The sequence below is a fragment of the Prionailurus viverrinus genome, chromosome X (assembly GCF_022837055.1).
Source record: "Prionailurus viverrinus isolate Anna chromosome X, UM_Priviv_1.0, whole genome shotgun sequence".
Lineage (NCBI taxonomy): Eukaryota > Metazoa > Chordata > Mammalia > Carnivora > Felidae > Prionailurus > Prionailurus viverrinus.
This window is the reverse complement of record NC_062579.1, coordinates 64,151,880-64,169,495: the sequence shown is the minus strand read 5'-3', so window position 1 is coordinate 64,169,495 and position 17,616 is coordinate 64,151,880. Positions and strand designations below refer to the sequence as shown.

General features: G+C 35.3%; 1 protein-coding gene across 3 annotated transcripts in view; it reads left to right on the top strand.

The window, feature by feature from the left end:
- CHM (CHM Rab escort protein) overlaps window positions 1-17,616 on the top strand; it is a 249,676-nt gene that overhangs the window by 132,806 nt on the left and 99,254 nt on the right. For all 3 annotated transcript variants that reach the window (XM_047843816.1, XM_047843817.1, XM_047843818.1), the window contains exon 9: window positions 13,660-13,737. In XM_047843816.1, the coding sequence (XP_047699772.1) occupies window positions 13,660-13,737 (78 nt within the window). The remainder of the gene's footprint in view (window positions 1-13,659; window positions 13,738-17,616) is intronic.

The window sequence follows — 17,616 nt, the reverse complement described above, 5'->3', positions numbered from 1 at the left end:
CTTAGCTCCTCTCAGAAAGTCGAAAGATAATATTTACAAGAGTGATATGTATTGTGAAGGGAAGGGGAGGGGAGGGGTGGGGAGGGAAGGGAGGGATATAGAGTGATATTGCAGGAAGTGACTTGGCTTGAGTAGGGAGTTATCCATTTAGATGCTGTGATTGTCAGGGAAGGCCATGTAGGAGGGTGGTATTTGAGTGTAGTGAAACTAAAATATGATGATAAGGCATAAGCCTTTGGAGTTTTGAGGAAAGAGCTTCCTAGGCAGCAGGAACTGTGATAGAGGTCCAAGGTAGGGTCTTTTGAGATATAGAAAGATTAATATGACCAGGACAGAGGGAGCAAGTTCATCAGGAGTGGAAGTTGTGACGGTATATCAATCTTGGCCATTGGTGAGCATAGAAATCATTGCTACCTGCTTCTTTACAGCATTGCTAAACCCCAGTAATTTTTTACATTCAAGCATTCTAGCTTTCAAAATATGATTCATACTTGTGGGTTAGTATTTTACTTCTGTGGGAAAATATGCATCATCCTTAATTTCCTTTATTGGTTTGATAATGGTTGTATAATTCAACAGTTTTGATAATAGGAACTTAGCTGAATGTCTAGAGGACTTTTTAAAAAATAAAATGAAATGTAGCATTAAATCTAGGACACAGAATGTTCTGTGTGTAAAAATAGATTAAGTAATAATAACATATTAACATGAGCCTTTTTCATTTTTCTTGTGATCTCCCTCCAAAGCTGTCAGGGCCCTGTGCCTAGTATTTATCTTAAAAGGCAGAGAAAGTCTCTTGCTACCCTTAGGAGAAACTTTGGTTAAGACAGAGACCTACTGTTAATTTTTCATATATAGGATCCCACATGCATAATTTTAGAAATGAAAATATCACCTTACATTTTACATTCATGAATTTGGAGAATATTTTCAGAGATTCTTTATGTTTTCAAATTCTAAAACTTTAATACAGTTGGCTTTTTATTATAATTCCAAAATTACTACAAATGAATACATATAAAATAGTTCTTCCATTTTGAAAATACAGAGATTAGATGAAGGGACACTGTCTGTTTTGTTGGATTTGTCTTGGGACAATTACATCCACACATTATTTCTCTTGTGGGAACAACAGACGTGATAACCCTGAAGTCTGTTTTCTTGTTACATTAGTTTTTAATTAAAGAAAACAGCTAGTTGAAGGCAATTACTTTCTGTGAAATGTAATGAAGATTTATTTTGGAAGTGACCTTCACTTTATTAGCCAAAGCAGTAATCAGAATTAATAGAATAATCAAATTATATACTAATAAATCATCATGCATAGTGTTGTCAAAAGTTCAGCTATTAATGGATCCCATTGTTTTGTACCTGTATTAAAAAAATTACAACTGCTGATTTCTACCTTGATAGGCACTGAAATTGCTTTTTTAAAGGCTATGTAGGATAGCCTTTTTTTGGCCTTTTACCAGCCAAAATTTTTCATAACTGTTAATTTATCTCTGATACAATTTGCTGTACCAGGGCAAAGTTGAAATTGAGTTCAATGTTGGTTTGCTCTTTCAGTAAAATCTGACTCACTGGAAGCACTACTCGATTAATTAAAATTCTATTTGTTTAAATGTTTTTTGGGGTTAATGGCATCAGTTAGATTATACTCCAAAATACACAATTATCTCAGTAATGTGTTAGATGGGTATTAGGTTGCTTTTGTAAATTTACTTGATCTTGTTATCAACGAGTAATTGAAATGGCAGTTTAATATTTGAAACTTATGGAAAAAAGTCATATCTCATGATAGACTTAGTGTTGCATGTTTCTCAGGAAGAATTTAGATAGATTCCCATGTTCTTTTTAACTTTAATTACAGTTGGACAAATGGTAAATTTCCTTGCTGCTGAGCTTTGTATTCTTTTATGGTTGCATGTATGGAAATGGTAGGTCTCCAGCATTCATGTTGTATAGTTGATAATACCTAAAAACAAGCTCTAACCATAGCTTTGTGCAGTCAAGCATTATACTCTCTCAGAGCCTATTACAATAAAGTGAATTTTGAAAAAATATCTAAGACTTTGTGAAGTTAAAAAACAAGTTGTTTTTTTTAAATTAATGTGCAATTTAATTATTTTATATATTTTAAGGTGCCTTTTTTCCCCTCTAATTTAACAAAAGCAAGACATGTTCACAAGTGAGGAAAACTGTCTTTACTCGTAGTCATTAGGCAGACCTAGATATTAATTTCACATTAATGACCATTGCTTATTTTTCAAATTTGTATTTGTTAATTTCTTAACTCTACCAAATGTCTGAAAAGTATGAAGAGTAATTCTGTGTAAATAGTTATTAACTGAACTATAAATGTGTTAGTATTCTAATAAGAGGAATTCACAATAAGTTTTAAATTTTTATTTATCACAGGCTCTCATTTCATAGGTAGATTTTTTTTTAATCTAAAAACAAAGCTGAGGTAAATCTAGATTCACAGGCTTTCCCAAGATACCACTGTTACTTGTTATAGTCAGTTTGAAATGGAAACACCCTGCTTGTTTTCAAAAAAATAAATTGTGGACACCTCAGAACATCAAATTCCTTCTTCTTTTCCCACATGTTCTAGAGCTAATAAAATGAGTGGATGCTCAGAATTTTACCAGTTCAATTAACATTTGCATTTTGTTGTCTTTGATTTCTTCTAGAAAATCTATATTTAATATTTTTATGTACAACATCCTGAATAATAGTTGTTCAACACAGAACATTTGTGACAAAGTAAATCAAAATATAAAAGAAAACTTACTGAACAAATGAGTCATAGGTATTGCAATGACAGATGTCTACAGGGATCAGGCAGGTCATAGGAAGTGAAGTGGGCTGGAAGGAGATGGTTGCAGCAGTAGAAACCATGGATAACATTGAGCACAGGACACATCTAAAGAGAGAAGATGCTATGTGACCCTAAGTCTTAATTGAAGGCCTAGTGTTGCCAGATTTTCTCTTCTTCAAAGAAGCCAGAGATCCAGATTATTTATGCTAAAGTAACTTTTTTCTTTTAAACTGTGAGGTAATAAAAAACTTATCTACAAGTAGATTTATTGCATGGATATCCAGTTGGTAACTCCTTGCTGTAATAGGTAAATGACAATTTTCATTTGTACATGTCAGAGAATATCTTTCGCCAAACTGATGTTTTAAAAAACTTATAGCCATTCCAAAATGCATCTTCATTATATTACTCATAGTTAGCAACCATGATATGTAGCCATGTATATATCACATCAGAAGTCTAGATTTGGATTTTGAGTTACTCTATAAATTGAGTACCCCTTAAGGAAACAAGCATTCCAGTGGTATTTTTCTTCTCATAAACCAACAGCCTACTAAATCTGTGGTTAACTTTTGACTTTGTCCTAACTGCTGTGTTATTTCTTTTCACTTTCTTAGAGTTCTGCTTTCCTGAGTTTCTACTCTTCTGCCATGGTCAGGACTATAATCTCTAGCTGCTCTCCTGTTCCCATTATCTGCGTCAACATGGCACTTCCAGTCGCATTCTCTTATTTGTCACATCAGATACAAACACCTGCCTTTTAGCCTATTCTGTAATAATTTTATCCTTTAGCTCCTTCCTGTCATTCCCATTTGTACACCCACTCAGTTATTTTGGTATCTGTGCACACTGTTACCTTTCTGCACTTTCTCATATTTTCCCACCTTTTAGGAGCTGTAACCAACCCCAGCAGTCTGACCTGTTCGTCTTTGAGGCTTGACACAGGCCCAGCCATCAGATCTTCCACTACCTCTGGCTGCTAGAAGCTGTATGTTTTTAGACAAGCAGTTTAACTTCTCAGGAACTTGGTCTAGCTGTTTTAAGGTTTCCTCTACTTTTGAAATGCTGTAACTACTCTTCCAACACATGTTGATCTCTCTTTTCTTTCATTTCCCTTGTAATACTTCTAGTCTCTACCACAAAGTATATAGTCTTTAATTTTTCTTCAGTTGTTACACTTAATAATATCATTTTTCTCATGTACTTAACAGAGGGCTAAGTCTGTGCATCTTTTACTTTTGCATCTACTATGCAGCTAGTGTAGAGCGGGTGGCTAGTTGGTTGATTCAACAATTCCAGTTTTATACATAGCCCTAGGTGAATCACGTTCGAGGTTAGTACCATTAACCTTTGAATTGAGAATGCTTGCAGGTCTTTCCTAGGATTTGCCTAACACAAATGACTGTCCTTCATATTACTTCACTGTATAAATTGATACATGCCAACCAAGGAGGGGGAAAATGAAAGTATTGGTGACTAAATGTCAGGACAGAGCCTGATGTGGGGCTTGAACTCACGAACCATGAGATCATTACCTGAGCTGAAATCAAGAGGCGGACACATGATCGCCTGAGCCACCCAGGCGCCCCAAACCAATTGACTTTAAAATAAGATAGTCTGGGGTGCTACGGTGGTTAAGTCTGTTAAGCCTCCGACTTTGGATCAGGTCATGAGCTCGCATTTCATAGGTTGGAGCCCCACATTGGGCTCTGTGCTGACAGCTTATAGCCTGGAGCCTGCTTCAAACTTTGTGTCTCCCTCTCTTTCTGCCCCTTCCCTAGGAGGGGCAGTTAATCAGTTGATTGGGGGGTATGGAGAAGGTATATAGGGTATACAGTTTAAAGAAGGAACCCAGGAACCATAGAAGAATAAGGCTATTTGACCTGACAGTTAATTTTTTAATAAATAGCTAAAGGGTGAAATTGTTGAACATGTAACCTACAAGAAGAAAGAACCTGGTTTTTGTAAGATAATTATACATCAGCCATCTGACAGGGTTCTTTGAGGCGGTAAATAAGTAGTGAAGAAGGAGTCAGTGAACATTTAGATTTTCAGAAAGCCTTTGATAAGATTTTATACCAAAGACCACTTAAAGAATGTCCTCTCACCAATGGGATTGGGGATAATATTTAGTCATGCATAGAGATCTAGTTTAAACACAGGGAAAAAGATCTGGTTTAAATGAACTCTTATTTGCATGGGGAGATTTTTACAGTAGGCTCTCCCAAGAAATGTTTACAGTTGTTTTTTTTAACATTTTTAAAATGATTGTGGACAGTCTGCATTATAACACTGAGCTGCTGCTTCCCAATTTATAGTTGACACTGAGGACTTCTGGATAGTAAAATACTGAGCTGAAGATTATTAGTTGGAGGATTATTTCATAAGACAATGTGAGAAGGCAGGAAAATGGCATAAGTGACCATATCTCTAAGTAGATGGATCTGCACATATTTTTCAACCTATGAAGTGGGTTATTATGTGGACCTTGGAAAACATTAGCTTTGGGTATTCTTGTGTCTGCATTCAGAAAGACCCACTCTATACTGGATATATGTCATGAAGGGCATTACAAATAAAAGTATATTATTGTCCTGATTTAGAATTGATGCCTACTTACCTGTGTTATCGTACAATTTGAGTTTTGAAGACTAGACAGCAAGTGGATCAATGACTTAAATAAGAATTATTAATATAAGAAATGAATAGATCATGTACAGAATGTCAAATCAGAGAAAGAGTTAGAAAAAAATAAATTAACCAAAAGAAATGTCACGGAGAGCCTAAGTAGATTTACTATAGACTTCTTTGCTATATCTTAAAAGTTTGAACCTAGGGCTTTCTTTTGAATTTGAAAGATCTCTTTTTAAATAAATTTGCCTGGAGTTCCTTGGTAGCTCTGTTGGTTAACCTTTGACTCTTGATTTCAGCTTAGGTCATGATCTCACAGTCATAAGATCAAGCTCTGTGTCAGGCTCAGCATGGAGCACGGATCCCACTTGGCATTTTCTCTCTCCCTCTCTCTCTGCCCCTCTCCCACTTGTGTGTGTGCCCTCTCTCTTTCTCTCTCTCTCTCAAAATAAATAACCTATAACTATAAATAAATTAATTTGCTTAAGTAGATATGTGACAGATTTAAAAAAAAAACAAAAAACAAAACATGAAGGTGTTAGCCTGTGTGTTCAGACCAAAATGTTCAGTTTCATTAAGAGCTTATAGTATATTTAAAGAATAGTCCAGAAACAGTGCTTTTCCATCAAAAGCTCCATTGATTGCAATAGGCTATATTGGAGAATCATTGAGTTAACATAGGGTTTCTGGTATACATCCGTACAGGGGAGCCATTCTACATGTGAAGTGTAGATACAGAGCCTAGGTTGTGACCCAAGTATATCAATTGACTTCCAGTATTTTTGGAAGGCTTTATTTTTTTTTTTAAGATTGAATGATGATTTTTTATTTTTTTTAAAAAATCCAGTATAATCAACTACAGTGTTATATTAGTTTCAAGTGTACAATATAGTGATTCACCAATTCTATACATTACTCAGTGCTTATCACACTAGGTATACTGTTAATTCCCTTCACTCATTTCACCCACCCACCCCCAAAAGAAATAAAGGGAACTAAAGAGTGAAAATAAAAAGATTGAATGATGACTTGTATTCTATAATTTATACTAATTAATTTAGGGTCCCTGGTACAGTTATTAATGAAGATCTGTTTCTGTCATACAATACATAGTTTTATTGTGACTTTTCCTATAGAAGGTTAAATTTAAGGAGATCTGGAAAAGCTGAAAAAAAATATATCATCTACAGAATGTCACCAAGAACAGAGGAAGCTAGATATATGGCTTAGATCTATAAAATAGAGGCAATTTCTGGGAGTGAGTTTTCTGAAGGCTATGTATTGCTTTTTGACAGTTTTTTTCTAAGATAAGCATGATGATTATGCCTTTCAGGAATGACAGCAATGCCTAAAGGGTGATCTATCTGTCCACAACTTTTTCCAAGAGTGTGAAATTTACATCAAATGCCCCATTGAACTCAGATACTCGTGACATATAATTTCTTGAGTTATCAGCAGTGCTGTGTCTTTCCAGGTCCATGTTAACTTTTTTAAGGTCAGAAACTAGTGCCCTCCTATCTAGATATTCCTACTCAGAGTATTAAGTTATACAGGTAGTAAGTAGGGGAATCAACATAGGCACCTAGGCAATCTCAGTCTATAGATTATCACATTAATTTCACAACCATCTTCAAGAGATGATCTCTATATAATTTGTACATCATGACTGAGATTATACACTTAACTTCTATTGACCATATAGTTTTGGTGATTGCTGCTTGCCAAACAAGTTCCTTTGGGTTCTATCACCATGACCAATATCAGGTAGGGCTTGCCAATTTGAACATACCGGATCACTGTCATTGAGGCCATGTTGTAATGGACCACTCATTTGAGATTTTTTTTTTAATTTTTGTTTTTGATGGTCTTGCTGAATAGTCTAAAACTTCATAGGTAATGAATCCTAAGAACTTATACCAAGGAATGAGGTGTGGCTTGGGAGTGTTATGAACATAACTGTTTCCTGAGGCTACGGGAGTCATTACCTATTGTTTAGCTCTTGCTCTTAAGAAAGCACTTAGTTCTGGGCCAATAGGAAGTCTGTGCTGAGTTGGATGACAACCACTTGAGTTGCAGAGGGGATCTTGAGTAGGGGAATAGAAATGAAGCTGTCCAATTTCACATTCCCAGGAGACAGACCAACTGCAGCAACAATAATACTTCCCTTCCCCCTACTTCCTGCTAGAGGAAAGATACCAAATACCAAGAAGGGGAAAAAAAAGGGATTGTAGTATAAGTAAACACATGACTAAGAAATATAAATATGTAACCAGTAAACATGATGTAATATAAATATGCAATATAAGTTTGTAACCCATAAACATGCTATATGCTGCATAATATATCTTACAACTATGCTTGTGTATTTAAGTATATAAAAATAAACATACACATACAAGAAGGCTTCCCCACATACATCTTTCTGGCCAGCAGACACTGGATAAACATGATAGAAAACTCAATGTTGTTTTAAATATAGTACTCTGATAAATGTATATGTCTCAGTATAGTTACAAGTAAATAAAACAGTTGAACTTTATATACATAGATGCAATCACTGAAGCTCAGTTGTCTTAATTACTACTAAATGAACTTCTGCTTTCCCAGTACAACTTAATCTGGGTTGTCACTAAAGTACAGTGATAGGTCACTTGGAATTTTCTTTTAACAGACCTTTAATAGCATTTGGTAAAGTATTTCAAAGGTATTTTTGTAGTGACTTTTTATAAAAACTACAAATATACTAAATAGTATATTTGTAGTTTTTTTGTTTTGTTTTTCTTTTTTTTTTTTTTTTTTTAGGCAAATCCCATAAAATGTATACTTGCTTGCCTCTGGGCCCCATAGTACCCTAAGGTAGGTGTACAGAGCTACCTTGCTAGGCATTATGTTAGACCCCAGGACGGGTAGTATGAATTACACCAAAGCTGGGGCATAACTAGCATCTCAGTATTATTCACTGTTGTTGGTGGCTTAATTGTCCATCATTAAAGCTGTGTTAACTCTTAGGTCACTAGGCTGCCATTTAATGCACTGGAAAAAAACATGTCTTGTGGATCCTTATTACCTCCAAATAATTCATGGTAAAGTGTTTGCCTTTTTCTATTTGAAATCTCTAGTTTGCCAATATACTTTATAAATTACCTCTTAAAACATGGATTGAAAAGTATTCATAATTTGCTCTAAATATTCTAAAGGTGAGTATTTCCATGGTTATTCCTACTGTGAACTTATGTTCTATGCAAAATGAAGCACTCATAATCCATTTAATATGTACAGATAGAGAATAAACATGTACTTGTGAGTTAAAATGTGTAGAAATTGAGAAATTGTTATTCTTTGTAATAATCTTTGCAATTTGTGAAGAATTAGAGAGTAACTTTGACCATCTGACTCCATGCTGCTTTCTTTCATAATGCCAAAAAAAAAAAAAAATGATACTGACAGTGAGGCAGTTTGTATGATCCTTAACAGGAAAGCCACTGGAACCATACTGCCTGAGTTTTCATTCAGCAATACCATTTACTAAATGACCTTGAGCAAGTCACTTAACCTCTCTTTGCCTCAGTTTCCAAGTCTGTACAACTCTGCCTATAGGATGCAATGTGTTAATACATTTTAAAGCTTTTGGCATATAGTGAGTACTCAATGCTGTGACGATTATTTGTATTGTTGTCATTGGCTTTTTGCCCCAAAGACCTGTGTGTAGCCAATTGTTATTTCCTAACTTCTATGTAAATGTCTATTTGAGTATGTGTTTTTTTGTTTTGTTTTGTTTTTTTGTTTAAGTAGGCTCCATACCTAGTATGGAGCTTGATCTCCTGACCCTGAGATCAAGAATTGAATGCTCCACCAACTGAGCCACCCAGGTGCTCCTGTAATTTGAGATTTAAATGCAGCTCTCAAAATACTGCTTGATATTGTGCCTCTCACGCATGTTTTTTCTGAGACTGATTGCCACCAGTATGTCCTCAGTGACTCATTGCCAGCAAATAGCTCTCAGCCAAAATTTGTTTTCTTCAATTTTCTCATTTTCCCCTGCATTTTTTTCAAACTAACCAAATACAAGGTTGCTCGTTGGTGAGTCACAGACCAGGTAAGTTGTCATACAAAGGGAGGAGCAAATAAGATCATGGGAAACTTCCAAAGCCCTAAGGACTCCTGGAGCAAATGTGAATGGTTTCCTTTTATTTATGGTTAGGATGAAATTTAGAATATTCTCAGGTCATGATCTCTCATGTGAGTTTGAGTCCTTCCTCAGGCTGTGTGCTAACAGCTCAAAGCCTGGAGCCTGCTTCAGATTCTGTGTCTCCCTGTGCGCTCTCTCTCTCTCTCTCTCTCTCTCTCTCTCTCTCACAAAAATAAATAAACATTAAATTAAAAAAAAGGTTGAATATTTAGAGAAGACTTGTCATCCTCTGTAGAGGCAGACATAGGTCGCAAACGGGCCTTAAAGAAACATGCCTATACATACATTGTATGGAATGGAAATGAGGCTTATGCTTCTACTTGGGCAGAGACTTTAGTATTATAAAGAGGTAAAGGTAGTTAGTTGTCAGTCATTCTAGAGGTCACTCCATAGTCCATCTGTGCAGGTGTAAGTCAGGGGTTGCACTCAAACTGATCTGGGCTGGCTAGAGGTGTTCTCAGGGCAGTCACTATGGCATGAGGGGTAGTTTTGGTTTCCCTTTGCTTGAGTTAAGACATAAGATGGAAAGAAGAGCTTAAGGAAAAATGTGGGACAAAGGTCAGTGAGTACAAGCATGTGGGCAGTAAAGGTTAGGTCTTGAGGTCTAGTTGGTGACAAAGCCACTGGTTTTTGTCACTTGGACATAAAGGTATGTGAAGAAAACACAGATGTGAGAGAAAACAAATGCCATCATTGTGAACCACACATATTTTTCCCTAACAGGCATGACTGGAATGGAAAACCAATGAGAAGCAGCATGGAAAAAAAAGAAAAAAAAATATATATATATGCAATTATACACTTTGCAGTTGCATAAATTTATGGTAGATATCAAGTAATTCTTTCCAAGAGCACAAAATACTTCCTATGTTCTTGTTTAAAACTAAGAGGAAATTGGTTGGATTCTGACTGTATCTGATTATTGGACTTCTTCCTTTGTAATATTCACCATCATCTACACAAACCAATTCTTAACATTCTTTTACATTCTTGTGTTCCTTCTATATATGTCCACTATTAATTAAATCATGTTGAAAACCAGGCAATTTGTTGATTGCTTACTAAAATAAATTTATAGCTGCCTCTATTTCATTTTATATTTAACTGTATTTTTCAGAGGCCTCTTTCTTTTACCCTAAAACTTAATAGAAATTAATTTTCAAACAAAGGGATACTTGATAATATATACTAAAGTAGAAATGTATTTCATAGTATAATATATAATGAAAGCAGGTCTTTGTAAAAAATTACCCTTAATTTTAGTTAAGAGGATTTCTCATGCTTTTGATAATGCCACAATAGTCTGTGACATAATATTTTGAATCTTTAAAAAATTTTTAAATTTATTTTTTGAGAGAGAGAGAGAATGAGCAGTGGAGGGGACAGAGAGGGAGAGAGAGAATCACAAGCAGGCTCTGCACCGACAGTGCAGAGCCCAATGCGGGGCTTGAACTCACGAACGGTGATAATCATGACTTGAGCCAAAATCAGGAGTCGGTTGCTTAACCGACTGAGCCACGCAGATGCCCCTAATATTTTGATCTTTTAACATTATACAATTTCTTACTGATTCTGAACTCGATCCCCTGCTTTTCTTGGAATGTGGGAAGATATTTAAAAATTGTTTTTCCCTGAGGGGGGTAATTGATGTGTGTGTGTGTGTGTGTGTGTGTGTGTGTGTGTGTGTGTGTAAAAACATGGACCAGTATGACTGAAATGAAAAACTATAGGTCAGTTGGTAACAACTCAACTGTAGCTGCTTATCAGGAACTTGGAAACTCTGATGCTGCTACATACATAACAAAAAGATCCCCAGGCAAATGAGAATGCTGATTGTGTAGTTTTTAACTTGATTTTCCATTTTGGGACCTTAGCCTAATTTAGCCTATTTATTTTTAGTGTGCCAGTAATATGTCATGTGCATGTGGCCTTTTTTAGTATCAGCAGGAAATTAATGGTGAAGGTTGGGCTGATTATCTCAGTCACATCAATATCACTGTATCACTATTCCCCTACCAACAATAGGAGGTAGAATACTGCCTGGGAAATATAGCTAAACAGTCTAATAGATGATTTTTTTCTAACCCACTGTAGGATCTGTTGAGTACAGTGTCTCAAATAGTACCAGGTATACCTGAACAATTAATAAATACCATTCTATAATTTGGTATGTGACTGGTGAACAAGATTAGCAAGAAAGGAGAATATCTTGCAGCAAGTGTCCTGGGTAAAATTTGCATTCTAAAGGGTTTTTAAGCACATGAAATTCTTCTTGCTTGCTCTAATGTGCATTTTCTTGTATTCTAAATTTCTCAATGGAAAAAAAATTCTATGTTGTCTTATAGCAGAATGAATTGTTACCTGACCTATCCTAACTAGCTTGGTCATGTTCACTAAAATGAATTGAATTTAGAAAGATAATAGAAGTATTATGCCATATAGTGAATGCCACTTATCTCTATCATTCATTTATATTTTTCATTATAATCTGATTATGAAATATTTCAAGAACACTTCAGAAAGTACAGAGAATAACAAAGATCACCCATATCACCATTCACAGTTTTGTAAGATCTTAACATTTTGTCATATTTGCTCTCAATATATTTTTTTAAGAAACTTGAACATTTGAAACTTCTGGGGTAACTTTTACTCCCTCTCTTCCCAGAGATAACTACTGTCTTGAATTTGGTGTTTGTAATTCCCTTAAATGTATCTGCACTTTTAGTACATATATATGTATCCATAAATTATATATAGTAGTATTTTGCAGATGAAGTTTTGAAACTTGTTATAAATGATATCACTCTGGACGTATTCTTCCCCAACTTGCTATTATCACTCAATTTTTATGTTTTTGCCATTTATCTATGTTCATAGATAAGGATGGAGTTCATTTAATTTGCTTATAGTATCCCATTGTACAATGTGAAAGGTTAAGGCAACTGTGCAGTTAGAGGGTGCGGTCCCCATAAGACTGCCCATATTTCAGCTACCCCAAACCATTTGTTGAGTCAGTTAATTCTCACTAAGGGTAAGGTATTTTTCTTCATCTGTTGTATAATACTAGATTATAAACTCAACAAAAGGGGACTCTATCTGTGGCAATTTCATGTGGCCTCGTATCACTCCAGAAAGTTAAAGCAATTGCTTCCACCAAGTCTCTAGAGGTACTAGTGATTCAGAGCCACTTTTCATGGTATTTTATTAAGGGTTTCTTGGATCATGTGGTACGATTTCAAATCCCCCACCTGTGTGAGGACAGACCATTGGTTATAAATACAGAGGTATAATTTTCCTCTGCCCAAGGCTTTAGATAAAACAGGTTTTGTGTTCTCCCTCTTATAGTAAGTGGATTTTCCCCCATCACCTTTTCACTGAAATGTAGTCCTTTAAGGATGAAGACATTATGAGAGAATATCTCATTTTCTACTCCCTGCCTTATTTGGATCCTAAGGCCTCTCCTGTACCTACGTGGACATCAGAATCCAAGCCCTTAGATTCATGAGATCAGCAAACTCCCTAGAACTTCTGCAACATTAACTCATGTGCTTACTGCTCTAGTTTTCATTTTCCAATGTAGTTTTGCTTATGTTTATGGTAAGCAAAATCTCCAGGGATCTCCCACAGTCTTCCCTGCTTATTTCCTTGTTAACACTTCTCTGTAGTCACTTCTGTTGGGGGTCTCATACATTACCCCTTGATGCTACTTGTAGCCTTTGTATCTTAGGAAGTTAGTAGGTGGCTTGAGGGAATAGCTTCGCTTCGCTTAGGGACACTTTTGGCTTGGTCATAACTCTAGGCTTGCACATTGTGTTATTAACAGTAGTACCTCTTGATGCATCAAAATTACTAATCTTCTGAGGGATTCTTAATTCCATGGCAGAGAAAATAACAAGTTACCAAAATCCTTTTTCTGTAAGATCAGGTTTTAAATGTAAGATATTTAAAAGAAAATAATGCTGCCTTAATGTTCAATTCAAGAATCCTAATTCACACTTTCCTATTCTATTCCCAGGATGTGTGCTGTGTTTGGTGGAATCTATTGTCTTCGCCATTCAGTCCAGTGCCTTGTTGTGGACAAAGAATCCAGAAAGTAAGGATGATATAAGTTACATTCCTATAGCCACACCCCAAGCACGGGTGAAAAATGCTAAAGTCAATTTAAAAAAAAAACAAAAAAACATGATTCTTCAAAGATCGTCCTTGGCATTAATAACATATCAACCTTGATTAAAAGTAATTTGTGTTTAGACCCTCGAGAACAAAGAAAGTTCAGAATATAGAGAAACTAAATTAATTTCCCTGCAATGTAACTATAGCTCCTGATCATCCAAGCTTGGAAGACAAATCATTTCAGCCTCCCGGGGTGGGTGGTGAGTGATGTTAGTTTTCCTTGTGGCCTTACCTCCTCTAATTGATTTTTATCAGATGACAACAAAGCCCTCTGCTATTGCATTTTTAAAAATGGAGCTCACCTAAAGACTCATCAAATTAATCTCTGCTGATAATGCATGTCACTCCCAAGAGAAGACACTTTAATGTTTTTTTTTAGGTAGATTGTTGTCATTAAACTATGCTGACCTGTTACCTGAGGATAAATTCTTTTATAATCATTTTAGGCCTGCAGACTGGCTTAGGATTGAAATAAGAATTTACGTGCTTTTAAAAAATGCTGAGAATGTGTATTTATCTCTATGTTTTTACATTTCAATTATATTTTTTTAGGATTTATTATTTAGTTACTAAGATACACTCTTGTCTGAATTACACTAAGTAGTAGTCTTTGATTTCTAGGTTTTACATTAAAACGGGATGAAGTTTTAGGAGCTGTTTAAATTGCTATGTATTTTTATTTCTAGTTACGTGTTAAGCATCTACAAACCTATATCTCTTGTATGACTTTTTTAGGGGTATATAAAGAAATAGTATTGTTCAGGCCATAAAATACTTTAATATTTTCATCAGGAAGCTTAAAACTATAAAATTTAAGCTGTTTAATTTTACAGTAATTTTGTATAGTCTAAGTGGCATAATTTCTTATAGACTAGTTATAACACCAGTGTATTTTGAGATATCGTAGAGAGAAATTCAAGTCTAAAACATGTAATGTTTAAGCAGTGACTTTGCTTTAGAAAATAATTCTCTAGTATAAGATATAGACACACAGCTTAAAGGCTTGTAAAGTACTTTTAGCACCTTAATGCAAAGGTACTACATAAATGAAAAATGATAATCTGTCCTGAAAAATCTATCTTTGAAGACCCAGGATATTCATATTCTGGGTCATGAATTACTTTGTGGAGGATGATGAAGGAATTTTTAATCCTCTTAGAGTCATTTTTCCTTATACATTCATATTGAAGCATGAATGTGTTCCCATGATGGAAAGCCTGATAATGAATTGTTTATATCGTACTTATTTACTCAGATCCTGTTACCTTTTTGGGGTCCCTTCCAGGTGTACCTGTTGCTCTTAGTGACATGAAAAAGTTACATGGCTCATATTATTTGTTTCTTTTTAATGGATACCTTAGTACAATAATAGCGTTAATTTACCTTAACATTGACTTAGTTTTTATTATAGACTTTGAACAGAGGAAATCTTCTTTATGATCTGCTACAGATTTCAGTTGCAACAGAGAGCTGAGGACTAAGGGTCTAAAGACCAAACTTCGGTAATTTTCAAATTTTAATGTGCCTGAGAATCACCAGGTGAACATGTTTTGGTTTTGTTTATTTAAAGGAGATTTCTGTGCCTCACCCTCACAGAGTGAAATTGGATACTGTGCTTAGAATGGAGCTGTGGAATTTGCAGTTTTGAGGAACACCCCAAAAGAATCTAATATAGGTGCTCCTTAGATGACACTAAGAAACACTGATCTGTAAATGTAAAGTTCAGGAGTTAGCCAGTGTTCCAAGATAGACTGAGGGCTCTAGATCTTAATTCATTCTAAGCCCCTATCAAGGTGAACCTTCCAGATCTACTGGAGTCAATATAAATTTTCTTGTTTTCTGTTTTCTGTTATTTTCATTAAGCTATAAATGTTTTTATTTCCCCCAAGGTTTCATTTAAATTCCAGATAGTTAACATAAAGTGCAATATTAGTGTCAGGTGTAGAATTTAGTGATTCATCACTAACCATGCAGCACCCAGTGTACCAAATGCCCCCCTAATGCCTATCACCTGTTTAAATCCTCCAACCTCCCTTCTAGTAACCATATACTTGAGTCTGTTTCTTGGTTTGCCTGTCTCTTTTATTTCCCTGCTATGTTCATATGTTGTTTCTTAAATTCCATATATGAGTGAAATCAAATGGTGTTTGTCTTTATCTGACTGAGCTACATACATGTCATTGAAAACAGCAAGATTTTGTTCTTTTTTATGGCTGAGTAGTATTCCATTGTGTGTGTGTGTGCATGTGTGTATATACACATATTCTGTATCTATCTGTTGTTTATCCATTCATCAGTTGATGGACATTTGGGCTCTTTCCATAATTTGGCTATTGTTGGTAATGCTGCTATAAACATTGGGGTGCATGTGTCACTTCAAATCAGTATTTTTTATTCTTTGGATAAATACCTAGTAGTACAGTTGCTGGATCATAAGGTAGTTCTGTTTGTAACTTTTTAAAAAACCTCCATACTGTTTTCCAGAGTGGCTGCACCAGTTTGCATTCCCACCAAGAGTGCAAGAGGGTTCCCCTTTCTCCACATCCTCACCAACACTTCTTGTTTCCTCTGTTGTTAATTTTAGCCGTTCTGATTGGTGTGAGGTGATATCTCCTTGTAGTTTTAATTTCTATTTCCCTGATGATGTGTGATGTTGAGCATCTTTTCATGTGTCTGTTGGCCATCTGTGTGTCTTCTTTGGAAAAATGTCTATTCATGTCTTTTGCCCATTTTTTACCTGGGTTATTTGGGTTTTTTTTAAAGATTGTCTAATTTGTGGGCCAATCTTCTTTAAAGATTGTCTAATTTGTGGGTCTAATTTTTTTTAAAGATTGTCTAATTTGTGGTGGCTCAGTTGGTTAAGTGGCTCACTCTGGATTTTGGTTCAAGTCATGAACTCATGGTTTGTGAGTTTGAGCCCCATATTGATCTCTGTGCTGACAGTGTGGAGCCTGCTTGGGATTCTCTCTCTTCCTCCCTCTCTGCCCTTCCCCTGCTCTTTCTCTCTCTCTCTCCCTCTCTCAAAATAAATAAATACACTTAAAAAAAAGATTGCCTAATTTGTTGGCACACAGTTTTTCATAACACTCTCTTATAATTGTATTTTTGTCATGTCTGTTGTTATTTCTCCTCATTTGTGACTTTATAGGGTGTTTTCTCCTTTCTTTTTGATAAGTCTGGGTAGAGGTTTATCAATTTTGTTAATTTTTTCAAAGAAGCAGCTCCTGGCTTCATTGATCTGTTCTAATGCTTTTTTGTTTGTTTGTTTTGTTTTTGTTTTTAGTTTTTATATCATTTATTTCTGCTCTATTCTTTTTTATTTCTCTTTTGCTGACTTTATGCTTTGTTGTTCTTGTAGCTCCTTTAGGTGTAAGGTTAGGTTGTTTATTTGAGATTTTTCTTGCTTCTTGCAGTAGGCCTGTATTGTAATATATTTCCATCTTGTGACCACTTTTGCTGCATCCTAAAGGTTTGGACTGTCATGTTTTTATTTTAATTTGTTTCATCAGTTTCTTCTTTGATTTCCTGGTTGACCCATTCATTGTTTAGCGGTGTGTTGTTTAGCCTCCTCCATGTATTTGTGTGGTTTTTTTTTTTTTTTTGTGATTGACAACAATTTTATAGTGTTGTGATCTGAAAATATGTATGGTATATGATCTTGATACTTTGGGGTTTGTTGAGGCCTGATTTGTAACCTAGTATGTGATCTGTTCTGGAGAGTGTCCCTTGTGCACTTGAAAAGAATGTGTATTCTGCTGCTTTAGGATGAAATGATTTGAATATATCTGTTAAGTCCATC